Source organism: Pithys albifrons, chromosome 15 (genome assembly GCF_047495875.1).
Source record: "Pithys albifrons albifrons isolate INPA30051 chromosome 15, PitAlb_v1, whole genome shotgun sequence".
Classification (NCBI taxonomy): domain Eukaryota; kingdom Metazoa; phylum Chordata; class Aves; order Passeriformes; family Thamnophilidae; genus Pithys; species Pithys albifrons.
In genome coordinates this window covers 15,501,545-15,529,384 of record NC_092472.1, presented here as the reverse complement: position 1 = coordinate 15,529,384, position 27,840 = coordinate 15,501,545, and the positions used below count along the sequence as shown (strand labels likewise).

At 39.8% G+C, this 27,840-nt stretch overlaps 1 protein-coding gene across 4 annotated transcripts; it reads right to left on the bottom strand.

Annotated features, from left to right (window-relative positions):
• Positions 1 to 26,838, bottom strand: MAPK9 (mitogen-activated protein kinase 9). 4 transcript variants are annotated; one of them, XM_071570539.1, is made up of 12 exons: positions 26,752 to 26,838; positions 23,106 to 23,280; positions 18,322 to 18,451; positions 16,536 to 16,594; positions 15,526 to 15,664; positions 15,132 to 15,297; positions 14,144 to 14,215; positions 10,076 to 10,258; positions 9,434 to 9,558; positions 8,852 to 8,915; positions 7,304 to 7,375; positions 1 to 6,634 (listed from the first exon to the last, which is right to left on the bottom strand). In XM_071570539.1, the coding sequence occupies exons 2-12, from the start codon at positions 23,225 to 23,227 to the stop codon at positions 6,492 to 6,494; spliced, it is 1,275 nt and encodes a 424-aa protein (XP_071426640.1). In that variant the 5' UTR covers positions 23,228 to 23,280; positions 26,752 to 26,838; the 3' UTR covers positions 1 to 6,491. The 4 variants fall into 4 exon arrangements, with proteins under 4 accessions (XP_071426640.1, XP_071426638.1, XP_071426639.1 ...); XM_071570537.1 differs by lacking the exon at positions 14,144 to 14,215 and adding an exon at positions 13,848 to 13,919; XM_071570538.1 differs by lacking the exons at positions 14,144 to 14,215; positions 26,752 to 26,838 and adding exons at positions 13,848 to 13,919; positions 26,248 to 26,445.
• Positions 26,839 to 27,840: the final 1,002 nt, after the last annotated feature.

Here is a 27,840-nt window from a genome sequence, read left to right as displayed (position 1 = left end):
TCTTTTAGGTATACATATTTATTTGTAATTTTACAGTGGCTTTAGTACTGGTTTATGATAAGATTTTTGAAAAGAAAAAAAAACAAAACAAACTCTTTAACTAGAACTACAGAACTAGTTATTGACAGTTTTCCTTATGAAATTCTAGTTTCCTAAAGAGTATCAGTCCAAAAAACTAAGGAAGCATGACTGCTGTCCATAAAAAAAAATACCTAAAAACTGTCTAGTCATCCTAAAAAACAAAGTCCAGCATCAGACAGAAGAGCCACTGCACGGAGAGGAACATGTTCCTATTGCACAAGCATCGAGAATGAGATATGACAATCAAAGCCTAATTTCATAGGCAGAAGAGGCCACATGTATCTATAGAATTAGACTTCAAAGCACATTTTTCTTCTGAAATTATATCCCACACTGTAACTCAGATTAAGGCCATAAAATCAGAACACTGTAACAAGGAATAGGAATAGGGCTTGATGCTACTTTTTGTGACATTTGGTAAACATAAGGTGGGAAAGAGGATGAAAGCAACAAAGGATTCTGAGGGGAGTTAAACTTGAAGGCATTTCAAAAGAAATTCTCAAAGCACTAAATTTTGGAGGGGAGTTATTTTGATTCATTGGATAAAACTTGATTTCATAATAAATCACTCATTGAGCCTATTGTACTCTTTAATAACACGTGTTCTGCGTACACTAAAGAAAATATTCTCTGGAATTAACATTCTAACTTGTACAAAAACAGTTAATGACTTCTACTTGTTATTCCCTCTTTAAAATAGATGAAGATTTGTACAATCTTTATAAATTACCTTTAAACCAGGTAAGGCTTCCCTGCACTGAGTTAACTGCACACAGGTGTCTCTGGCTGGTCTTAATTAGGCATCTTGATCACTCTCAACTGCTAAAACCACCTGGGGAACCACAGCATGTGATTTAAAGAAAGGGATGGTTTGGTATTCTGTCTGTTCTAATTGTGTTCATTTTATTAGTGTATAAAACACCTGAAAGCAACAGCTCCAAAGAAGCAGTAGCTACCATAAAAGATTAAACATTTCTCTTTAGGAAAATCTGGGAAGCTGAAGAAGCTGAAAAAGGAAGGGAGTCATTTTATAAAGTTTGGCTTGCCAATAGTTAAGAAAATATAGGTATCAAAAACAGACAAATACACTGCTAACCATCTGTTACATTTTCTTTTAAAAAATTAGCACCAATTTAAGCATCTGAATTCATAGAAAAGCTCATGACACACTTGGGTTTTGAAAAGAAGTTTTTCCCCATCAGAAGACAAGACAACAGCAAATGCTCATGGGCATTGAGGAGCTCTGTGATCAGCAACAAACATCAAATGCTCTTCGTGTCTGTACATCTTTATCTAACAGATGGTCAGGTAGTCACACTGCTAATCAATCACCCAGTCATGGGGCATTTCTCAAATGATCTCTTGGGATTATTTCTCCAATCTCTGAAAACAGGTTTAAAGAAACATCCTGATCAAACCTACCAGAAAAGCAAAGACTGCAACCAAAATTTAAACACATTAAACATGTTATGTCATTCCTTTTTAACACCATATCCTGGTTGTATTTAGGAGAATCCTAAAGTGCTTCAAACTCAGCAATTCATAAAGTTGATTTCTTTTGTGCAAAACTGCAAGCACCTTTTCAAAAAAACAAGCAGCAGCAGCAAGGAATAAACTTAAACACTTACATGTATTTTCTCTATTGTGTTTTGAATTCTTGGACCAAAATGATTTGCCATGTTTTCAATAACAAATTGCATTTTATTAGTTTAATTTGATACTGGACTTGTTATACACATTCTGTTTGAAATAGAGGACCCAGGCAAATTTATATCCACAAAGCAACACTGTGGGATTGAAATCCAACAACTGAAACTTTCGCTACAAAAATAGACATTTTATAGAACACAAACAAACAATGGTTATCTCTCCACTTTCCCCCAAAACTAATATGAGAAAAGATGGTTTACTTAAAACATTAGTTTAGCTCCAGACATTTTTAGCATGCAGAGTGGGCAAAAGATAAAACTCACTTGATAAGTTGTGTAATAAGCTTTGAGAACATTATTATCACTCATGTAATAGACAAACTAAAAAATGTAAAATAATGAGACAGAATACACTTTTTCTGTCATATTTCAACAAGTTAAAAAAATAGTCAAAAAAGTACTCAAAGACACTCTGGAAAAGCAAAGAAATCATTAGATTCATCCATAGAAACTCAAGTCCAAATTCTGCATCTGGGTGCAAATGCCTCTGGATCAAACCCAGTTTTGAGCAGGAATTACACAATGCACAGCCCAGGAAAGAATTTGGTTCCCAGTAAATGGCATCACTTGGTTTAGCATCAAGCCCTGATAGAATCCATATGCCAGATGTAGAATATGCTGGTCAGCATTTCCCCCCACACTGTATTTGCTGCAAGACTGAACCTGCACTCCGTGATCATAAAGCTTTGTCTGCACTCCAACCTGACCCCCCCCCCAGCTAGAGTGGCCCTTTGACAACACCAGGGTCACCCACCCAGCCCCTGGAGACTCTGTGTCAGCTGCCATTAAATGGCTAAATCCCACTTCATTCATAAAAAATTATCAATTTAAGGAAACCGACTTCGCATTTAAAGTCCCTCCTTTGAGAACGAAAAATTAAACATATGGAATCACTTTTTTTCTTTTAATTAATTTTGAATAAATATGTATGCTCTGTTAGGATGTAAAAAAAGTCAAGAGCCCTCTGGTTTCCAACAGCTTGAGAAACTCACCAACCAACCAGTTAGTTTCTAGCTAAGGTTGAGTTTTGCACTATTTTGACAAGAAAATGCAAACCCTTGCTGGAAACATTACAAAACTTCTGAGGCTGTTTGCAAACAGTAATTTCCAGCCCTTAGACTAGTTCAGTTTGTATGACCCATGCAGACAAAGCCTTAATTTTGACATTCATTTCTTGTCTTTTTCCAGAAAACCCTACACTTGTCATATCACAGTATTTCCTCAAAGCACTTCCAGGCTGCTTACCCAGACTGTGAAACACCAAACTTCCCTTTTTTAAGTTTTTTTTGAGGAAAAATGATATGAGCACAGACGAAATGAGCTGTTAAAAACATACTCCATTTCTGCAATGCCATTCAGCTACTCAGTGTTCATATATTTAACATGTTTCTGGTAAAAACTCTGATTGATAGCCACAGATCCCTCTCTTTTTCAGGTGAGCAGTTAAGATTACAGATTGTACCTATGTTGACCACCACTTATTTTAGTCATATTTCATAAATTGTGTACTGCAGTAGTGTTAACACTATACAAAGTCTCCCAAAAGAAAGCAACATTCATGTTTACAAAACTGAGCAGTTTTCTTAATATATATGTATACATACACATATTCTTCATCCTTAAATACATATAAATATTTATAAATGCCAAAGTGCAAAAAAATGGTCAATTGCATCACTTTACATACACGATTTTAGTATTAGGAATACAAGTGACTATATTGCACACCAAACTGTCTCAATTTTTAACCCCCTGTCAAGTTACAGAATCCCAGACTATTCTGAGTTGGAAGGACCCACCAGGATCATCGAGTCCAACTCTTAAGTCAATGGCCCACACAGGGGATTGAACCCATGACCTTGGTGTTATTACAACCAAGTTTGAACCAACTGAGCTAACACTGCATTTTGCTTTCCATCATGAGGATTCTCATGGTACTGCCAACCATTCCACAGCCACGGCCCTGGATTTCCTCTGCAGGCAGGAGAACAGGGATATGCACAGGAGCTGCTTGCAGGGCATTCAGAGCCTGCACAGGAGTGGCTTGCAGGGCATTCAGAGCCCTGGAATAGTCTGGAACTGAATCCTGCACCTGCTCTGCATGGCTTGGTGTGGCATCAGCTGCAGGTGTGCCCTTTGCACATCAATGTGCATTTGCAATGTGGTGCTGAATTAAACTGCAATCAAAATCCACAATATTCACAGACACTTTGTGCATGCTCCAAAGGCATCCTGTGAAATTCTAAAGCTTCAATGGATGTCACAGCAAGAAGACATCAAAAAAATAAGGTATGAGACAGCTTTTCCCGTAACAGGATTTACAACTAAACTCAGGGTTGTTTGGTGTTTTTGTTCCAAGAGTGCATATTCAAGCTAACAGTGTGTACCAGGAGAAGGTCAGACAGCAGTTTAAATTGTGGAGATAGGCCAGTTGTGTTAAAAACATTAAAAGACAATTTGAATCACAGAATAATTTAGGTTGGAAGAGACCTGGAGGTCAGCTGGTCCAACACTGCGTTGCTCTGAGCAGCCCAAGTCCAACAGGAAAAATTCAACTCTGTGAACATCCAAACCCACAGGGAAAAAGAAACAAACCTTTGTTAAGTCTTCTGAAGCTGTAACTTAAAATGAACACAGCACAGTGACAGTGCAACTTCAGCTGAAAAATCTTTAAGTGTTGAAAAATAAAATCCAGTAGGTGAGTTCCACAGTGAATCACTCGTGTTCATTGTGAACAGGTGTCTTCAGTAATTTTAACTTACACAAATAACATGGACTAAAAAAAAATGCAAAAGAACACAACTTGTACCCTTGTGCTATATGGTAACTAGGCATTTTAAAATGTTTTTCCAGTGACAAAAATGCACTAAAAATATTTCACATATATTGTCAGTTTCCAAAGATAAAATTAAGTTATCCATGGGTTTAAAACCAAACAATAAGAAAAAATCCAAGCCCCAATATCCTGAAATTCAATTAAGTAGAATTTAAAAAATTGGAGATTCCAGATGACTATTCTGCATTAACCACTTTGCTATTTTTTATTTCTTTTAACTTTCTGGGACAGTAAAACCTTAATCTTTTTGCTACAGAAAATTAAGCTATGAAAAAGGGGTAGAATTTGAATATAAAAGCAACATTTGCATAAGGAGAAAGTGCTGCTTTCCTAATCAAAAGGTCAGAAACAATGGATAATTTTCTTTTACAAGAGAAATATGTCAGTAATGCAGTGGCTGTCTGGGCCAGAATATTTTAAAAGTTCTATTTATATATTCAAGTCAAGAGTATCTGGATCAACAGCTAAACATAGTGCCTTTAAGAAAGTGGTATTTTACCTCATCCTGTCCATCTCTATTACTCTTTCAGCTCTACAGTTTAGTCACACACGAGACCCTTCAGGGAAATGTCACTCCTGTGCACTCCAAAGGGAATGGGCACAACCTCCCAGGTGTGTCATGAAGTAATTTGGGTCCTGCTCTGCTGCAAACACATCTACTAACCCAACAGACTGTGCAACGTAACAGCAATGTCTGTATTATCTGATTCTGGAAACTGTATTGATTAGTCTGAACTGAAACAGAAAATAACCTCCTCCTCTTCTCTGACACTGTATTTAGAAAATATGTATTAAATATGATTTCCTTCCCCAGTACAAAGAGAGAGGTTTTCCTAAGGCAAGAATAGAGCTGAGCTCTCTTAACGAAATACTTAACTTATGAGTGACTCAAAACTATGATATTTTTATTTCTTTTAACTACTCGATAGAGCAGACCCATTAAGAAAATGGAAAATATTTATGCAGCTTTTTGAGGCTGCAAGTCTCTCCAATTCATCTCTCCTTTTATCAGAGTTTGCAGTGAATGAACAGCATCACAGGTATAATTTCCTTCTCTGTTCATGTTTGTTAAAGGACCAGTATCACAACATTTTAGCACACTCTCCTCTTCTAAACAGGCACTGCTTTACAGAAAAGTCACTCATCCTTCCTCCAGATTTATTTAAGCCACTCTATCTCCCATCCACATCAAAAAACTGAAAAAGTTATGAGACACACACTCATAGGTGAATACAAAGTAATGGCAATAGTCTTTAAACTTCACATTTATCACTTCAACAAGAAGATAGAGCTGTTGGAAAGTGAAGATAGAAAGGGCTCAATAAAAAAAAAGTGCTATGTGGAAGAGTAAGTGCCCTTTAGAGATAGCACTGAGAGTGTTCAGTGTGTGATCTCACACTTACATACAACACTCCAGTTAAATAAAGCAAACTGCCACAGTCACACAAAAGACTTCATAGAGATTATACATTCAAAAACCTATTAATGAGCAATACTGTACTAAAATGTAAACAACCACTGTGCCACAGAAGCCTGCCAGTGGGGACTGCAGATTGATGAACCCACTGAAGAGGAGTTATTGGCTAAAAGCCTGTTGTAACTGCTCACCTGAAATAGGCTGAAACAAAGAAAAGCCTACAGTAGTGTCTAAATTCAATTTCTTTTGTTCTTTAGACATTGATTTGCTTTCATTCTACAACATTAAGCAGGCAATTTCATAACAACTGAGTAAAAAAAACAGGCATCACTTTAGCAGAACATGCAGAACATGGAGTTTTTCTACTTGGTTCCATTAACTCACAAGCAAATCAGGCCCAATGGAAACAAGAGCTGTTTTCCCAAGTCAGGTCTGCAGTCTCAGCTGATCATCGACATCCTTCCAGAGGTCCTGTCAAGGCATCCAGGCTGCTGTCTGTGTCTGAGGCCAAGGTTTGCTCTGTTGACATGGATGAAATGTCATTGATAGATGATGACTGGGAAGGACTGGTGTTGCTATTCACTGCTGCATCTGTGCTAAGAAAACCAAACAGAATAAAATCTGAGGCAAGACAATATTGCAGACACAAATGACCACCCTGCTGGCTCCGAGCAGCACTTCCCCCACAGAAATCCTCAGAAAAGCAGGACATCAATAAACAGTGGGAACACAAGCACTAAGGTCCCCAGCACTCAAGCTGAGCTGACCCTTAAGAGATTTTTTAATCCCTCTCTGTGGGAGGAGAAAAAACTAACAATGTGTAGTGTGAACAGTGACCTGAGTGTCAAGAAATCAAATAGTTATTAAAGGCAGTACAATACTCTAATTACTGAGCTATGAGAACAGCAGAAAACATCAAGGATTCAATCATGGGCATAAATACTTTGCACTATGAAATGTTCTAAAGTTACCTCTGCACCAGGTGATATCTTGGTACCCACTATTTCATTTAAGGACTGAGCCCTTTGAGGGAAAGGCAGCTCAGGGAACAGGACACACAAAACCACTGAAGTTTTCCTACAAGTTCATAACAATTGAAAACCAGAGCATATAGATCTCCAGAGGCAAATCAGCCCCAAGAGTCCTGAACAGCTGAATCTTGCCTACCTGGATTGTTATTCAGGATTTCCTCCCTCAGCAGTGCCACAGAGCAGCACTGTGTGTGACAGGGACAGGAGAACTACTGAAACAATGACTAACCTGAAGGCTGATCTTTTACCACACCATTCTTGCTCCTTTCTTCCCAATCCATAACTTCTTTGTATATTAATTCTTAGGGGAGAAGGGTGGGAGGAGAGAGAGAGGTGACAGAAAAAACACTGTAAGAACACACAGGACTTGTGTACAATTCACATAAGTATCAAGATACAAGAAAAGGGTTAAGGGTCAGTCTGGAAGTACAACTGTAGAGATATTTATTTTCCCTCTGTTTTTTTTAAGGCTTCAGCAATTGTAGGAGAATTCTACAGATGTTCTCAGACATCCCAGAGTGACATTAGGAGTGTACCAAAATCAACATATTATATAAATAGCTATCCATTTGTAAACAACAAACATCCCACCCCAAAACGTTATTTATACCTACAATGCACTAATATTAACTATAAAAAATAAAAAATCAGATTTGGATTTAAAAATCTGACTTTATGTAAAACTCCCATGGCTATTTCACTTTGGTAACAAAGCCATACACAAACATCTCCATGGATGTACTGAGGAAAGTCTGCAGATTTTGAAGTGGGTTAAACAGTTAAAATATTGCACTAAACCCCTTATTTACTAATCAAGGACAACTTAGGATACAGGAACCTAAGCAAAAATAACAAAAAATCAGAGCTGTAACTTAAATCACAGGAGCTTTGTATGCACCCAGAGTCTTAATGTAATTGAGTAACAATATTTAAATAAAGACCTCTTGTATTCTGAGTAACAATGTTTACAAATGGATTCAGTCAGATTTAGCTGATCCATTTAATGTTCCACCTTGCAGTAATCAAAGATAATTTGAACTGTACCTACCTGTGCAGGCCCTAAAGGTAATATATGTCTATATAAGCCAGAATCAATATCTGAAATCCATAAAGTTGTTTTACAAAACTAAGCAGCTTTCAAAGGAGTCAGCAAGGATGTCTGTAACCCCTGGTCTTGTGATGGCACATGTTTAAAATTTGAACTGCCTCACCATTTAATGTTTTTGACTAAAACTGTAAGGTGGAATTGATTTCAATGTCACAGTGCTGTTTATTCTTTTGGTTAAATCAACAGTTTAATTTATTTGGTCAATAAATAAGCAACGAGAGGGAAAAAAGCCCCACACCAAAGAACCATCCTGCTGTTTAAGACTTCCAGAACAAATGAACTAGTAAATATTGACATGAGATATGGCTTAAATGCTGCACACTGAGAAGAGGAATGTTTCTTTTTCAGAGAACTCCCTGTCAAGGAGCAAACTATATAGATTACAGACACTTAAGAATAACAAAAAGGGAAGGATTAAAAAAGAAAATGCAGCCTTTTGTTGAACAGACTTCAAAGTGTTACATGTATATAGAACACATATACACCTGTGTATTCACACCACACAGAACATGATTCCAGTATTGATTTCTTTTCCTGTTGCCTCTGGCAGTGCTGCTTATTTGGAACAGTGGATTCCACTCAGTTACACAATCCAGCACGTGTCTACTGTGAGCCACACCATGGCAGAGGAGATTACAATAAATGTGATTTCCCATGCTCACTTCTTACCTTTCCATTCTTCAATTGCATGTTCTCTTTCTTCCAATTGTGCATCATAGATTTGAGGTGGAGGCTACAAAGAAAGGAAAAAAGTCTATATTGTGTCTAGTACATCAGGTTAACACAGCAAATCACAACCAAAATATCAAAAAACGACAACTTTTTCAGCATATTGTTACCTTCATTGTTGGCAGTTTATTTCCCATACCTCAATGACACTCATTTTACAACTCCAGAATTTGCTTTTAAGTCCTGCCTCCCATTGAAAGGCTGTTTAAAAGCATCAACTCAAATTAAATTCACTGCAAGGCTTTATGGGGGCCCTTAGAGCAAGTCCCTGTTGCAAAAAGCCCTGGATTGCCACCAACAAACTTTCTATAAAGTACAAGGAACTACCAAAAACCACTTTCCAAATTCTACCAGCTCCCAACCAGCTGCTGTTCTTCAGGTGGCTCTGCCCCTAATGTGGATTGAAGGCTTTATGTGTGACTTCTGTGAGCCAATGAACGAGTTCAAAGAACGCTCTTGACTAAAATGAAAGATATTTTTTTAAGTTATTATCTTAAAAATCTATTTTAATTGCAAACTTACAGCTTCTGCTTCAGCTGGATCATACCAGACAGTAATATAAGGATGACGTAAGGCTTCATCTACAGAAATTCTCTTGTCTGGATCTACTACCAGCATTTTTGACAATAAATCTCTGGCTTGGCTGGCTAGAAAATAAAGGTGAAAAGAAGACACATGTGAAAGAGCTGCACAGTTTAACTTCTGACACAGGAAATGAATATTGGAGACAAAGGACATGCACAGGAACAGATTTCACTTCTGGTCTAGAGAATACACTAAGGTGAGTTTTCTGTTTTCAATTTCTCAGTAATTATCTAAAGTCAAAGTATAGCCAAAATGAGTTATAGGTACACATCAGCTAGAGAAAGATAATTACCAATAACCTCCATAACAAGTATTACTTTCAGAAAACATTTAGTGACAGACATTATTCAATGAAGAGAATTAAACAGAATCCTGGAGATGGGGAAATAGTCTGTATTTAGCAGAGATTACCAAGATGCCAGAGCTTAACATAAGTGAAAGAAACAGAAGATATGCAGCTTCTAATGTTGACACCTGTTGCAACAAACATTTTATAAGAGGTTTTTAAATTAAGTGTACTGCAGACATTTTAAATTAACATCATTAAAAAAAAAAAGAGAGAGAAAAAACTCGCCTTACTTTTTAATTTGTCACGATCAGATTCTGATGGAAATATCCAGTCTGGGAAAAGCTCTTCAAATTTAATACCAGGATATTTTGGCCTGTTCTCTACATAATTCCTCACTGTAGGCTGCAGTTTCTTCATGAAGTCTGCTGATGGTGTTCCTAATTGTTCAATAACTTTATTCCATTGATCAATATCTGCACCAGATCTTTAGGAAAATCAGCTGAAGAATTTGAAGTCCACACTACACAAAAACACCACTTACAAAATCTGAAAAGTTAGTGAAAACTTGAACAAAGGACACAATTATGAACTTCATTCTGGCACCAGCAGCACCCTGAGCTGCCATGCAAAAAGCTTCACTGACACAAAAATAAGGGTCAGATTTTGTAATCTGAAGGACAGGCTGCAAGTGCTGCATTGGGCTTGGGCTCTCTTCCTAATTATTATCATTGGTTAGTATTGAAAGCAATACTTATTTGGAGTCCAAAAGCAGCTTTATTTGGCAATTGTATCCATTGCAAACCAACTCTAAGGACACAAAAGAAAAGCTGCTGTGGAATCTTCTGAAGTGCCACATAACACCAAGAACAGCGAAGATTCTTGAAGGTAGAGAAAAATACACAAAAAACCCTGAAGCACAAATACATCCCATCCAAAGTAAGGAATTTAGTGCCTGTATCCTAAGGAAATTAAGCTTTGGGTTTAGCATTTGTGGGTGGGGGGGCACTGGTTGGATGGTTGGGGGTCTTTTTTGCTTGGTTGGGTTGTTTTGGTTTGGTGGGGTCTTTATTTGGTGGTGCTTTTTGGTTTGGGTTTTTTTGGTGAGGGGTTGGGGTTTTTTTCTTGGGGGGGGGGGTTGTTTCTTTTTTTTCAACTGCAGAAAAGGTTCAGAGGAGCTCTGAACAACAAATCCAGATTCATGCAGGTTTTCAGCAGGTTCTTTTTTTACACTTTATAGTTTTTCCTGATAAATTGAATGTGCAATTCCAGCAGAGCCTGTCCATCATGGCTAAATTCACAATCTAGCACTTCAACCTATCCATTCCCACAGACAGACTATGCAACAAAACCACAAATATGCTGCACTTTGAATTAAGATGTATTTAATAAATACTGAGGTGCTTTCATCTCAGTTAGTGTGCCACAAATACAACTAGAAATATATGCACAGTCACTGCTTCATGCTGAGACTTTGGACTTCTGATACAAAGATTGAAAATTTTATTTGCTTATTGAATGGTTCCAATGGAAAAGCTGTTATTAAAATCAAAATTAAGAAGTGAATATTGTTATCTGTCATGCTAAAACAAAGCACAGACAAAGAGAAAATGGACATACATCAGGAAATTTTGTTCCTGGCTGAGAAACTGATTTCTGTGAGATCTCCACCAATCTACATTCAAGAAGATGCTTTTCCTTTGAGTAACAGCAGCCTGGTCAGTCAGGGAATTAAATCAGAGTCCAGCCTACTGAGGTCTCAGGGAACTAGGGGGAGGGCAGAAAACTTAATGCCCTATCCCACTTCAAAGGGGAAAACTGGCAAAAATAATGTCTCAGTTGGGTTCTGGAGGAAGAGAAGTTGGAAGCAGAGCCCTTATAACAATCCCACTAAAGCCTGACTTTTCCCAAGGAATTATGAATACCCTCATGCTTTTTTCAGCAGTCAGGCAATTAATCAGTGTCCTTCACCATGAGGGCAGCAAGAGCATTAAAAACACTCTGGTGCTGCCACATTTTTCCATTATTTTCCATTACCCCCCAGGTATCCATGCTGCCTGTTTTTAAATTTAACCAAACGAAATTCCCCAAAGCTTCACCAACATAAACATTTGTCAAGATTTCACAGAATCACAGACTATTCTGAGTTGGAAGGGACCCACAAGGACCATCGAGTCCAACTCTTAAGTCAATGGCCCACCCAGGGGATTGAACCCATGACCTTGGTGTTATTAGAACCAAGTTTTAACCAACTGAGCTGATCTCAATTTCACATTAAAGAAAACTGAAACTCTTAGAACAAGCAAAAATCTCTGTAAGCACAGCTAAGCATTTCCATACCAGGGGGAGAGATCCCTTGAAACATAGACTGGTGAATCTTCAGTGACCCCAAGAGAATCACAGGGGGTAATTTGCATATTCAACAAGTATGGACAAAATTTCCTGCATTTATTCATGAACAAATCCAAACAGCTCATGCTAACAACATGCAGGTGAAAGACACAAAACATACATGAAGAATTGTGTTAGGTTGGTCTGAAGGCTTCAAAAGGTAAAATAATAAGTATAGAAAGGAAGAAAGGTAGAAAAAAAAGGACTTATTTAACAATTAATTGTTTGTACTACTAAATAATGCATGATCAACTGCTGAAGATTAGTGTCATGAAATTTAGGATTAAAACTGAAAATCCTCCTCTGTAAGGTATGTGGCTATCTCTGAACAGGTTCATATTTTTAGGGATGGACTCAACTGCTCTTTCTGATGAACAAAAATATTACACTTCCTTCAAAAACCTGGAGCACAAGGAGCTACTTATGACCCACAGCCACAACTATGGTTTGATTACATTGGCTGGATTCTATTTATTGACTGATCAATTTTGAATGTTTGGTCCTACAACATCACTGCTTTGTAAAAGATTAAATGACAAAATTGATTTTCCTTCCATTTTTACAATTGGAACTTGATAACGAGTCAAATGTTTTAGATTTTGTTTCTAGATAAATGTTTTAACATATAATCAAAATCTTAAGAGAAGATCTTCATAAATTATCACTTCTCTTCACTTACTACAGTGTAGAAACTTTTGTGTGATCCAGTGAAGTATTACTGAGATTTCCAACCTCTAAGGCCTACAATATATACAAAAATATAAATATAAATATAAATAAAATAAATATATGAAGGTTTTGTTTGTTATTAATACAGTAAAATTTTCTACAATTACTGTTGTAGAAGAAAGCAGAATTTTTCAAGACAGGTTGGCCAGAGAAGCTGTGGCTGCCTCAGCCCTGGGAGTGTCCAAGGCCAGGTTGGACAAAGCTTGGAACAACCTGGGACAGTGGAAGGTGTCCCTGCCCATGGCAGGGGGTGAAATCAGTTGATCTTTAAGGTCCCTTCCAACTTAAACCATTCTATGATTCTATGAGATCTTGGTCAAAAATATTGGAGGGAGAAATGGAAGAATAATAATCCTATAGAAAAATCAAATTTTCATAGAATGAAAAAAACCCAAATCTCTAGAAAGAAAGTTTTTCTTTTTATATTAAATAATAGTAATAAAGAAAGATCTCATGCAGTGCTTGCCTGAGGGACACCTTTGCCCAGCAAGCAGTAATAAGCAAGAAAAAAATCTGACTGAAACTCATAAACAAAATTAGTCTACTCTTCAAACAAATAGTAAGGAAAATCCATGCAGAGTAAAAAGTGACTTTGTAGGCTTTTGTTTATAATACTTATTTACAAAGAACAAGAGCAAAAAAAGCATTAAGTATATTTTCTGTTTTTCAAACCTAACAGTATCCTTTCTTAAACTCCAAAAGCTGAAGCTCTTAAAATATATTCATTCTATGTATTCAACCACTGAAAATTACATTATAGTCTACTAAGGAAATAAAATGGAAAGCCCAACAATTTGGTTAATGACACTAATTTCAAACAGTACAGTGGATCTATTACAACATATTATGGAAAATATTGTTTATGCTTTTGTACTTAGACAGATCAAAATAATTGTGTTTCTGTTGGGAGTGGGATGGGATTCAGGGATGACTAGGGAAGGATACGATCAGTGCCTTGGAATATCACACAACCTTTCACCAATTCTCCCATGATGCACCCAACTGACCAGATATCAACTGAAAACAAAAGTGAAATGATCAAATTATGAAATACCGTGAACAAAAGCGAGGAAAACAAACAAAACCATCTAAGCATCTACAATAAAACACAACAATGTGCAAAACCAAACTGCTCACATGAATTTTCAATCATATCAACACCAAATGACTGTTCCTAAATTGAGCATTTTGTGAAACATGATCAGTGTTTACACTCGTGAAGTGACTGTGAAGAAGGATACAATCTCTTCCTGGGAACAGCACTTTATGCAGGACCATTTCTGCCATAATGCACCCAACAGACCAGATATCCACTAGCACAAGTTAGGTGCAACAAGGACAAAAGATTAAAGAGATTTGTTTTAAATACCACAGTTATTTATTTGTAAGCTCACCCTGTATTCCTACAGTCCTGCAGATAATTTATTTTTGTCCCCATCAGAATAGTCTACACTAAAGTTTTGATTCCTGTATGACAAGATGCCTTGTGCATTAATAAAGGGTTTTTTTCATTATCAAGGTCCCTTATTTTACACAGCCAAAATTACATGTATACAAATCCCATGGTATCCCCAAGCCATTGTGAGAAAGCAAAAATATCTACTTAAATACAAGTCCAGTGCTTGTAAAATTCAGCAGGTAAAATCCCCAAAATGAAAGGACAATTTTTACCTGCCAACAATTTTTGCTGGCTGCATGTTCAATATATTAGAGCTGTGTTGATTTTAATAATACAATACACAGCCTCTCTGAGTGCTATGCAGATTTAAGAGAGTGTAGGACGTGGTTTCTGAAGGGATCTGCAGCAGATTTTAAAAATCAGAGAGGCAAAAGGGGACACACTGTCAAAGATGCTTCAGAGAAAATCATCTTGATTAAAGGGTTCATTACTTATATAATGATCTTTTTAGTTTTAGAGGTTTTTTAATATCAGTCAGAATCAAGTGTCTCAGCTTTTTGGAGAATAAAAAAAATGGCAAAAAGATAATAGGTGAACATGTGAAAAGATACAACAATAGCAGGGGAGAGGGAGCAGCACATGTTAGATGGAGAGAGGCACAGAGAACAGAAAACTATTATTTCCCCAAAATTATTGCAGTGTAATTTTTTGTTACCAATACCATGATTGGAATACTTGACAGGGGAAACCAGCCCTCCCTCCTCCTTTACTATGTTCCCAGAGAGACACACTTAAGACAGAAGATGTAAAGCATTCCTCCAGCAACTTACCATTCTCCTTATATCCCATTCCAAGGATAACCTCTGGTGCTCTGTAATACCGTGTTACTACATATGGAGTCATCATAAAGTTAGTACAGGCTGTTCTTGCCAGTCCAAAATCAAGGATTTTTAGCGTACAATCTGATTTTACTACTATGTTGCTGGGTTTCAAATCCTAACAAAAAATTACTCCAGTTAAGGAAGGATTAACACAGAGAATAATACACACACAGACACACACCCCTTCCACAGGCAACATAAACCAAAAATTCACTTTACTAACGACTGCATCTTCCTGCTCTGGTGGATCTGCCTGTTTATCCAACCCCTTCCCTTCCTCCCTGTTTCATAAACAATTGTGCTCACAAAGAATATTGTTAATTAATGATCTACTACTACCTACTCTGTGGATGATACCAGCTGAGTGCAGGTGCTTGATGCCACAAAGCATTTGGTAAAGTAGGTAAGACATTCTCTCATGATCCAATTCCATATGGATAACCTGGCACAAATTTGCATCCATCAGCTCCATAACCAAATATCTAAAGCATAAAAAAAAGAAAGCATTAAGGAAACTCAAGTCTTTTCATAGGAAGTTTAACCTTAACATAAGAAATGTTTAATAAAATCAATCCTAAAATAACTTTGCTAACATAAGAGTCAAAAAGATGATAAAAAAACTCCATGCATGACCAGAGCTATAAAATTATCTATTCAAATAGTGCATTAAAAATTAATTCCAGTGTTGAATAGTCTATCACAGGATAGTAAAATTCCACCAGTTTTATAAACAGTAATACAGAGAATGATTATGCAGCATGAAAAGCTAACATTGACTGAAGTTGAGGCAGAGACTGCAGAGAGTGCAATGTAAATGCTCTCTTTGACTGTATTTTAATCTAAAAAATTAATAAGAAAATTAAGATTAGCACAGTAAAAACTATGGATCATTGAGTAATTTTCAAGTTAAAGTATCCTTTGCTTCCCCACTTCAGACAAACACACACCCTCATTTACCAAGGGAGCCCACTCACAAACCATAACAGCACATTCCCTGGAACCTACAGGAATACCCCACCAATCCAGTGGCCATGAATCCTTCCTAGCCCAATTCACACAGCTTGAATAAAGAAGAAATACATCCAAAAATACCACTGTGCTGATGTGACTGGTGCAGTAAAAAAGGCTCTCAGGTTATCCAGACCAAGTTACAATCCTGAGGTGATCCAAGTAGCTAAAGGACCATAGAAACCAACCAGATGCCCATGCAAGCAAGAAACTATGGCAGACAGATGAATAAAAGGTAAATATCCATTTTTTTTATTTCCCAAAGTCTGTAGGATACTGGAAGTACATCTCCAGTGCTTAGGTCAGTACTTGTCAGAGAAAATTAAAAAACAATGTAGCACTTACACATCCTGAAATTCTTCTAGTGACTTCTGTGGTGTAAATACATTCAATAAACTAATTATCTATAAAATAAAAACAAACATTAGAAGAAACCTCTGGTTTAATCACATAAAACTCCACTACTGTGTAAGTTACTATTCAAAATCTAGAGCACTGTTACTATATACAATTTGAATGTTACTTGGCTGCAGTTAATTCACATATGCTGAAAAACTGCCAATTCAGAAATAGTTCCAAACTGCAGCATGTGTGCCAAAGGAACCAAGACAGCAAAAAAAAAATCACCCTTTTTTCCTTAAAGTTACACAACATTTTCTATCTCCCTCCCCAGTGCCTGAAATATAAACCAGTTTTTCCTCATAAATAATAATCTCTTATTTTAAACCACATGTTGTGCAAGGAATTTTAGCCAAGGCTGTCCAACACCACGTGCACAGAGGTGCCCCATGCCATCCCATCAAACTTAGATTATGATGTACTATTTCCAGAACTGTTAAAATTACTGTTCTGCCATCCTTAATAACCACCTTGCTTTTATTCTGCTGCATCTGGGCTTCACCAAAAGCTCACTTAAAAATCAGCACTGAAAGGCTAATTGACTCCTGGAAGTTCTGAAACCTGACTGCACAACCTCAGTGACCAGCCACATTTCTGGTTCATATTAACACCAGAATGTAACAGTTCTACAGATTTATATTCTTGTACTTGAACACCCAAGTATTGACATCAAGGTTCATTTCAGAAGGTTAAAAAATTTTAAAATTCCCAAGTGTTGCCCATAGTATTTCACTTTTGTTTATCAATAAATTTAACAGATAGTGCTGCCCTGCTGGAACACCACCAGTTAAATGTTGCATTTAATAAAAATCTTGCCTAAGCTCAGAAAATGGGATCCTGTCCTGTATCAAAACTAGCGTGGTCAGCAGGCCCAGGGCAGTGACCCTTTCCCTGTACTCTGTATTGGTGAGGCCACACCTTGAGTGTTGTGTTCAGTTCTGGGCCCCTCAGTTCAGGAAAGAGATTGAGGGGCTGGAGCTGGGCCAGAGAAGAGCAACGAGGCTGGAGAAGGGACTGGAGCACAAGTGCTGTGGGGAGAGGCTGAGGGAGCTGGGGGTGTTCAGCCTGGAGAAGAGAAGGCTCAGAGGTGACCTCAGCACTGTCTAGAACTACCTGAAGGGAAGTTCTGGCCAGGTGGGGGTTGGTCTCTTCTCCCAGGCACTCAGCAATAGGACAAGGGGGCACGATGGGCTCAAGCTCTGCCAGGGGAAATTGAAGTTGGAGATCAGAAAAAAAATCTTTCCAGAGAAAGTAATCAGGCATTGGAATGAGACTGGCCATGGCACTGAGTGCCATGATCTGGTAAAGGGACTGGAGTTGGACCAAGGGTTGGACTTGATGATCTCGGAGGTCTTTTCCAACCCAATCCATTCTATGATTTAACTACAGTGCAGTCACAAGGGCCAAACCCACAAAGCAACCCACTGCTGAACAGGCTTTGCTGTAGGATGACTTAGAAAGGGCAAAGGCAACAGAGCAAGGCCAGCTCTAGGATGGCAAATACATCCCAACAGCGCAGCAAAACCCTCCTCCCCCTGGCCCTTCACACCCCAAAGAGCTCACCCAAAAACTGAACCACACATCAGGGAGGATTGCATTACCACAGCAAATCTTTCCACTCCTTCACTGTTTTTCCATTACTCTCGTTACTAACAACAAGTGAGAGAGCAAATCTTGAGCTTTTCTGACAACTGACAGTGACTGAGGGAGAGAAACACGAATTCCAACTCACGTTTTTGTGATTGACGCATTTCAAAAGCACGAGCTCCCTGTAGGCCCTCTTGGCGTGGGTTTGGTTCTGAAAGGGACGACTCAGCTTCTTCACAGCTACGTTGATTCCAAGGACTGTATCAAAGGCAGCACTGCAAGTGTTCAAAGACAAAGAAGTTGAAGTCTGAGGGAGAGGAGGGGGCAAAAAGGGAGGCAGGAGTGAGGGAAGAAATCAAGGATTGAGACAAGGCATATCCACTAACCTGTGTGTACTCACTTCATCTCATTTTAATTCAGAAAATAAACTTCCCTTAGAAACTACACATCCTTTAATACATACACAAATAGGTCAAACAGAAACCACTGACATTCATTAACAGTCTTCCTGCTCTCCTTTCTGTCTTTAGACTGAATTTGCTGACTCAAGACTCAGATTCAAAACTGCAAGATCTAAAAATATTTTAGGCATATTTGAAATCAAGAATCATTCAAACTGCCTGATCTGTGTATCTGGAATATTTTTGGACACTTCTGCTGACTGACAATCATTCAGTATTTGCAGTAGAAATGTCTCTTTGCTAAAGGAGAGTCACTACCATGTCCCTGTGATCCCTTCTGAGGCACCAACACTCTCCTGTGTGTGGATGCTTCCCAATGACAGAAAGCTGCAGTGCCCAGCAGAAAATTACCTTCATCATCTGCTTTTTTGGGGGGAAAAAGTCCATTGAATTGAGAAATATGGAAAACTTAGATTGAAGGGAGCAATACAGGGGTTTAAAAGTGAACATTACCATTAATTTTATTCCATTTTATCTTGTTCCTTCCCTCTGCAGTTTGAGGTCAAAGTAAACTTGCTCTAATAGCTGTAAGAATCTAAAGCTAAATAATCTGTATAAGCAGAACAAGACTAAAGAGGGAATAATCTTCATTATTACCCCATAGACTATTTGGCAAAATAAGTGTGAATTCACAGCACATGCTACTCAGGAGTTCCAGTCTTTAAATAGTTCCAGTCTTTAAATAAGGATTCCCACATTACTCTATTTCCATTTAATGTTACTTTCATAGGGTAGGAAGGAATTCTCATTCACATATTTTCCAGGCACATTTAAGCTCTTTGTGAGCTCCTTTCCTACCTCATCATGACATGTACAACACCAGACCTAAAAGGACCATCACACAATAGAACTCTTACAGAAATTACAGCTCCCCTGTGACAACAATACTCAAATTATTTTATCAGCATAAAGTCACTGTTTTCCCTCCTGGAAAAAGCACCAGAGCTCACCCATGAGATGTTGTGTTTTCTTGAGGCCATGTCCCAAGTCTGAACCAATGTGCCCCCTGCACTGAAGACTTGCTAGCATTTATTTCAACTGAGTTCTGTGAAATGCATAACTCATTATTCAATGCTACAATAGCTCTCAGATTTAAAGCCTTCATGTCTGTAATAAAAACACCAAAGTGGGAGGAAGGCAACTGGCCAGACAGCTGGAGAAATTATTTTCCCCTCAAATACGAATGTACTGATGTTTCAGTATTCATTTCACCCGGAAGACGTTATATGTAAATTAATTTTGTATGTTAATGACTATAATGTTTAATGAATTTCATGTGTTAATTATTAGCTGCAATTAGTATCAAATGAGTAACCAGGAGGTCTGCATGAATGAGGTGTCAATCACAGGTCAGCAGTGGAGAGATCTGTGATCCCTCCGTGATCTGACAAATCAGGTGTATGCTCAGTCTGAGCACATATGAAGAACTCCACCTGAACCTCTTATTTTGGAGATTAAAAAAAGAAAAAGAAAAAGAAGAAACACAGCTGTCTGCTACCTACATAATCCAAGAGGAAGAAATAAAACCAGAGTGATAAAAGAAAATTGGTAAAGAAATTGTGTGAGCATTATTTTTTTTCCCCTTTGTAATTGAAATAGGACAGAAAATAACCTTTATTGCCACCAAGACCACACTTCTAAACATCAGGTCATTTTAAATAAACACACAACAAAAATAATCATGGATGGAAGTTAAATTTCCTTCCCCATCCTTGCTCATTTGAATTCAAGACTTTTCATCATGGCAACTGTTTAAAAAAGCAGATTTCCCAAAGTCCACCCAATTCTCACCTCGGTGACTGACAGTATGTCTACGAATTATTTAATTATTTGATACCAGGGAAGGATCTCAGTGTGTATCCCACCCTGTAAGACCCATTCCACTGTGATCCCAGGGAGTTGTAACAGGGTCTCCATGGCACTTGTGGTAGTTTTACAAAAGTAACAAACTTATCCCAACTGTTTCTCCAAGTGCAACGGTAAGTGAAGTTCCAACACGGTCAAGGCTGGGCTATTTGTAAGGCCGTGGGTTTCCTGCATTGCAGGGCAGGAGAAACTTGCTGGGACAGAAAAATCAGAGTCATGAGACAATTTGAAGAATCAAGGACAAGGAAGGGAAAAAAGGCACTAAAAGTCAAAGATAAAAATTACTTCAAAAGAGTAACTGTGTACCTAATTATTCAGTTTGAAACAGATGACAAGACTTCAAATGTGTTAATACTTAGGAACAAAGAAATGCAGTAAGTTATATATGTGTGTACTTTGAATATCAAACAGAAAAAGTATATCCAATTTCTCTCCTAACCTGATTGCAGTATGAGCTACAAATACCCTCTACATAACAGTTACTTTTTCACCTTCCTAGATCTCTCATTTGCTGTTTTTCCTAAGTTTGTATTCTTAAAAATACTTATTTTCCTACATTTTAATATCAAAACTAAAACTTCACAGAAGCAATATGAATGGAGCTTCCCATTAACATTTTTTTTGGGGAAAAAAAAAGCAAATTTAGATCTCTCCTAGCTGAAGTGACACGTGTGTTATTAAAAATTTCTGGTAAAAGAACTGAAATCCAGAACTGCAGAAACACTTTTCCTATTTTTATGTTACACACGGGATCATAAAAAAGCATCACATCACACTAATGCCTTGACAAATTTTCCAGCCAAAGGTGGCAGGATAGGACTTATCTTACACCAAGTATTTTACATTTGACATCCTACTATCCCTTGGGTGCTCTAAGAGATTTTAGGAGAAATTAAGATTTTGCACCTTCTTCAACTTGAGGTATTTCACAGAAAGATGAACATTTACACCATGTTTCATTCTGTTATGTCATAAATCAAGTCGTTTCAAAACAAGTCAATAAATCAAATAATTCCTTGTTCCTCCGAAAACATTGACCTTATTCCCTGAATTTCATTTTGAAGCAGAGACTTAGTTGAAGTCATTTGGTTTAGAAATGCACTGTTTCTAAAGAAAGGAGAAAAGTTCACAATCACTAAATTACAATCATTAAATTCCTGCATGCCATCAAAAACAAGCATAACTTTGAGGACATTTATACCTGGAAAATGTCAGCCCCACACCAAATCTTCCCCAAACACTAATGAGCAGGATGTAGGATGCCTCTCTCCTCACCACTCAACCCACTGAAGAAGAATTAAATATGGTGTTCTCATTTGGCTTATTTTTCACCCATTATCAGGGCAAAAGGAGTATCTAAATAATCTAAAAATAAAGGCATGCTCCCACAAAAATGCAGTTTTCCTACTTTTATATATAACTTATTATGGTTATGAAAAGGCCAAGAAGACATGGGCAGGTGCTGCAGAAGGAGTTGTTCATAATCCATGAGTCATCCCACTTATCCTGCAGATTTTATAGATGAAGACAAACTGCAGGCTGGATTTAAAGCACGAACAGCCCACCATGTGCTGTGATTAAGTTCAATACCAGAGAGTTCCCAAGTACTTCTGTTTGTTCCCCTGCACGTGGAATTAAAAACCACATCCATCAACATTTGTGCTGTTACCAAGTTTTGCCCAACCAAACAGGGGCTGGAACCAAGTGGTGCAGAATGGATTGCTGCAGTCTGTGGAACATTTGGAAGTGTTTACCTGTAGCTGGTGCCACACCAGACTAAGGTTCAGGATCAGCCTATGGGCTCTCATGTCCTGGGCCAGTGGCCACAAAGCTGGGTGACACCAAGGAGGGGCAGCCCAGCCCAGCCCCTCACACAGCATCCCTTCCTGGGGAATCCATGGAGTGACAATGACTCTGATTGAGGGGCTGGAGCGGGGCCAGAGAAGAGCAACAAGGCTGGAGAAGGGACTGGAGCACAAGTGCTGTGGGGAGAGGCTGAGGGAGCTGGGGGTGTTCAGCCTGGAGAAGAGGAGGCTCAGAGGTGACCTCAGCACTGTCTGGAACTGCCTGAAGGGAAGTTCTGGCCAGGTGGGGGTTGGTCTCTTCTCCCAGGCACTCAGCAATAGGACAAGGGGGCACGATGGGCTCAAGCTCTGCCAGGGGAAATTGAAGTGGGAGAGCAGAAAAAAATCTTTCCAGAGAGAGTGCTCAGGCATTGGAATGGGCTGCCCAGAGAGGGGGTGGATTCCCCATCCCTGGAGGTTTCTAAACTGAGATTGGCCGTGGCTCTGAGTGCCATGATCTGGTAAAGGGACTGGAGTTGGACCAAGGGTTGGACTTGATGATCCTGGAGGTCTTTTCCAACCCAATCCATTCTATGATTCTATGACCCAAATATTAATTTTCCCTAAAAACCAACCAAAAAAACAGGTTTGCCCATGAATTATAGCAAGCGATTGGTTTAGAATTTATTTAATCCATAACCCTGTAGCAAGAGAATTTTTCATCAGTACCTGATTCCTGGTGCCTCTACCAGGAATACATTCAAATTTTGTTTCAGAAATGGAGCTATTTAAAGTTAAATGAAGTATTTGTTACTCACCAAACAATGCCCTGTGCCCCTGATCCTATGGGCTTCAACTGCTGGTAACGTTTCAGTACAGTGAATGTTGAATCTGCAACTTGAACACTGTAAAACTGACTATCACATTTACTGTCAGTCATGGTGTAGTGTCATGTAGTTTTCTCTCTCAAGGACCCAGTGAAGTTTTCAAGATCTTAAAGAAAAAGAAAGGAAACAGATGTTCGATTTCTCACTAATTTCAGGCAGACAAGGTGGAAAATTATTATACATGTTTTAACACATATGAATTTTTCAACAGCACACCATTAAACAAACATTCTTTCAGTTTCTTGTATTACCACTGCTAATGAAAAGTACTTGCAGACAGACAGCAATTAGAGCCTTCTCAGCTTTAAAGAAATGCATGTTCCTGCTCCAATCCCTAAACCAAAAAGCAGTTAAGTAAACAACTGTAAAAACAAACAAAAGCACTCAAACCCAACAGCTCTCTACTCCCTGAATGCTACTCCATAACTTAGAATTACTACCATGTGCTAGGACTGTATTTATTTCTGTATTACAGAAAAAAAATCAAAAATTATGTTTTTCAAACACTGAGAACACAGATAAAAGTGACAGCAGAAATTCATGGAATCCATGGACAGAAAGGAACTGCATCTTAATAAATTACTTGATTAAAACTGCAAAATAAGTTTGAAACAAAACAGTCCCCCAATCCTCGTGGCTGCTGCAGTTCCTCCAACATCCCTTTTAACTGAGTTCAGTAGGAAATTCCAAGGAGGGCTCTGCCTCCTCACCTCTGCCAGGCAACCCTTCCCTGATCCAGACCTATCCCAACACATTCTGCCTCCCATGGTACACACACCACCCTATGCTGTCAGTCTGTGACCTTACAGTGCCACAGAATTATTTTGTGCCATAGTTTGGAAGAGACTTTTCTGCCACAATAGAGAATAAATTACATCCATCTGTCAAGAATGAATTAGAGGTAAGTAATTACATCAGAGAACACAGTAATGGACTGAAGCTCTTCAGCTCTGAAGTGCCACAGTAACGAGAGCACAGCCAGCCAGTTTTCCTGGGCTTCCATCCCTCTTCCAAACCTTACAAGCAAATTACCTCAGTAGTAACTGAAGAGGTCTCTAACAAATACTCCCAATTTTAATTTCACATTCAGTATGAACAGATAGTGCCATTACAGCCCAGAGTGATTTGCACAGGCAGAGTTTCTTAAAACAGGAAATGAGAGCAGCTCCCCTTCCCCCGGAGCAGCTGTGTCTGTGTGGTTACTGAGAGAGCAGCTCGTCCTCTCTCTTCACTGGCCCCAGAGAGTATTTGTGAGACAATGCAAAACAGAAAAACCCCAAGAGCAACCCAGATGCCCACTCTAGAAGGGCACAAAGCTACACAAATAAATTTTGGTTGCTTCAACAACTAGAATTTGGACCCGTCTCTTCCTCGGTGCACCCAGGAGGGAGCAGCATCTTTTCCGTGGTTTAAGCCAGTAAATAAACGTCAAGGAAGCTGCAATAAAATCAGTGGAAAACCTACAAGTCCTAATAACGACTGGGCTTAAACCAAACTGGTAATAGAGACTCTCAAGAAACGTCTGGAGACCCTTCTAATTTCTATGCAGCTTTTTAAGAAGCAGATACTAAACTGGGTCATCCCCAGCAGAAATTTAGACACTTTACTTGATATTTCCCCTTAGTAGCTCAATAAAAAAGCAGAGGAGAAAGGATCAGCAAAAGCAAAATGTGAGCTACCACCTGTCTGTCTCTGTCACAGCAGTAACAGGGGGAAGGAGAAAGAGAATTACATCCTCTGTACAGTAATTTTAGGGGCAGTCAGATGCAGTTCCAGTCAGCTCACACTAAAATGAGACCAAAGTGATCATAGAATGGATTGGGTTGGAAAAGACCTCTGAGATCATCAAGTCCAACCCTTGGTCCAACTCCAGTCCCTTTACCAGATCATGGCACTCAATGCCACCACCAATCTCAGTTGAAAAACCTCCAGGGATGGGGAATCCACCCCCTCTCTGGGCAGCCCATTCCAATGCCTGAGCACTCTCTCTGCAAAGAATTTTTTTCTGCTCTCCAACTTCAATTTCCCCTGGCAGAGCTCGAGCCCATCGTGCCCCCTTGTCCTATTGCTGAGTGCCTGGGAGAAGAGACCAACCCCGATGCCTTCAGAGGTGCTCTCAGCCTTTCCTTGCACATCTTGGGAAAAAAACACTCTTTTTTCCAATCCTTTTTACTACTTCAAAGCTATGGACTCTGAGGTACCAAATTTTTTGATGAACAGTCCCTGAGCATTTTCAGTGAATCTTCATTAATAGAAGGCACAGCTGGAAGGTCAAGATTCTCCCTTTGACAGGACTTACAGACAGAACCAAAAAAGCACAGATTTTGCATAAGTTGGGTATCAACTTGCAGGTTATCAACGGGTTAGTTACACAGGAACTATGCTGTACCTCTTCAGGGTTAATAAAACACTTTTCTATAACAGATATAAGGACATATGGGAAAATCAAATTATCCTGAACCACAGAAATCCTCCCTTTCAGGATCCTTGTCTGCACAAAGCCACTTTTTAAAAATCATTTAGAGATCTTGATAAGCAATTTAGACAAGATAAGAAATTTAGACAAGACCCAAAGAGGGAATGAGGCATCAAGACACACAAATTTTATGTATTCTGACATCCTTTGCAGTTCATCACAGTAAGTACCTCTCCATGACTCCTAATTTTTACTTGGGCTGCAAGTTGCTTGGGTGCATCAGGACATACATGAGCCATACACATTAGTGCAGAGAATCTCCCCCAGTTCTCTTACTCACCCTTGCAAATGCACTTCAAGTTCAGGTGTGCCTTTTTAAGGACTTATCACCCCAGACTGCTGGGGATTTCTTTTAAACTTACAGGAACGTACATCAACAGGAGTCCAACTACAACTCACAAGGATTTATTTACCTCCTAATCCTCTACTCACACCCTTGAACAGCCCGCTACAAATCGAAAGCGTAGCAAAACAGTCGCTGAGTAATGCCAAGGGATTACAGCAGAATTTAGAGCTTCTCTGTGGCTGCAGCTCTTGGAAACACCGACCTTCGCCTTTAAGGAACCCAGATTACTACTAACCAAGCAAAGACTTTACCTGTTGCAGCATCACTCAGCTGTCACACACACTGGATGCACCTCAGCACTCCGTTGGTGGAAAGCTGGAAAAACTTCAAACCTGCGCCTGCTGCGAGCAATTTCCCTGTTCAGGCAAGAACCGAGCAGAGCAGCTTTCCCACGCCTTTCCCCAAACTTCTGCAGAGGAGCTGCTTGTGCTCCGCACAGCCCTGTCCGCACCCGCAGCGCTCGGCCCCGCTGCCCTGCACCCTCCCGGCCCGGAGGGGCGCCCAGACCGGGCACGGAGAGAGAGGGGCGAGGCAGAGGCGGCTCCTCCCGGTGGGACCGGGACGGGCGGGAGGGCCCGGACTGGGGCGCGGGCAGCGGGCCCGTGGGGCGCCCCGGCTGTGCCCGCGGGCGGAGCTCCGCCCGCGGGCACAGCCGGGGCGCCCCACGGGCCCGCTGCCCGCGCCGCAGGGCTCGCCCCGCCCCGGCTGCACCTCCTTCTGACCCCGGGACGCCCCTCACGGCCCCGAGACCTCACCTGTGTCGGAGCGGGCCCGGCCCGGCCGCTGCGCTGCCCCGGCCGCAATGGCCGCACGGCGCTCCGCACGGCGCGCCCGCTGACTGACAGCCTCGTCAGCCAATCGCGGTGCGCCCCTGGCGCAGCTCAGCCAATCGTGCGCGGCGGGGGGCGGGAACTCCCGCCCGCTATATAAGGGAGGGCGGCGAAGGACCGCAGTGGAGCTGGGGCAGGTCAGCCCCGCCTCTCTGTGTGACGTCACCAACGCGCTTGACGTCATCAGATACGTCATCCTGTTGCGATAATTGGGACGTCAGTTCTCAGCCACTGCCCGTTGTGGCACCAACCCACTCTGTGAGCTCCTCACAGCCCCAGCGAGAATCCCTCTAGTGAAGGAAATGCCTCCCACACACCAGAAACCCTCAAGAGTGGCACAGCACAATGATGTCATGCATTGGGTGCTTGTCACCACGTCACAGCCCCACCACACCTCACACCTGTGCAGGGTCGTGCTGCTGCAAACAGGGACCTGCCCCTGGCTTTTCCCGAGGGACGGTGTGGAAAGGAAGGGATTTATTCCCTCCCCACCCAACCCAGGTATTTCCAGCCCCTCTCTAAAATCATGAGCCTTCTAACCCTTACCCTCCCACCCACCTCGGCACTGGGACTGCTTGTTTTCTAAAGCAGGTGCTGTCCAAAAATAAACTCAGTTTTCCACCTCTCACAGGAGTAATGAAAGCTGTAACTCCTGTAAATTCTATTCTCACAGATGATTTCAGAAAACCACACCTGTAATTTTTTTATTAAATCAATTTAATGTGTTATACAGACTAAATGGCATCACTATCCTTTGACAGTTCTACTTTTTAACAAGAGGATACTAATTCTACACAGAGAATAAAAGGGGCCTTTGCATCACTTACCAAAAGATACAGAGTTACATATTCTTGGCACCTGGTCAGACTAGCACTCTGCTTTTCCTTATGATTTGGGTTCTTTTATGTGGATATAAAAAGTCCTGGAGCAGTTCCAGTAACTATTACAATCTGGTGAACACTTTCAAGCTCTTAACCTACATAAGCATTCAAACAGCTCCATTAAGAAGCAAAC

Excerpts from the sequence above, each read along its gene's own strand:
- MAPK9 (XM_071570539.1), bottom strand. The coding sequence starts at position 23,227 with ATGACTGACAGTAAATGTGATAGTCAGTTTTACAGTGTTCAAGTTGCA. Across the intron at positions 10,259-14,143 it reads GCTGTTCCCAGGAAGAGATT|ATATTGATCAATGGAATAAA; the intron begins GTATCCTTCTTC and ends GATCTGGTGCAG. Across the intron at positions 7,376-8,851 it reads TGCAATTGAAGAATGGAAAG|AATTAATATACAAAGAAGTT; the intron begins GTAAGAAGTGAG and ends TTCTCCCCTAAG.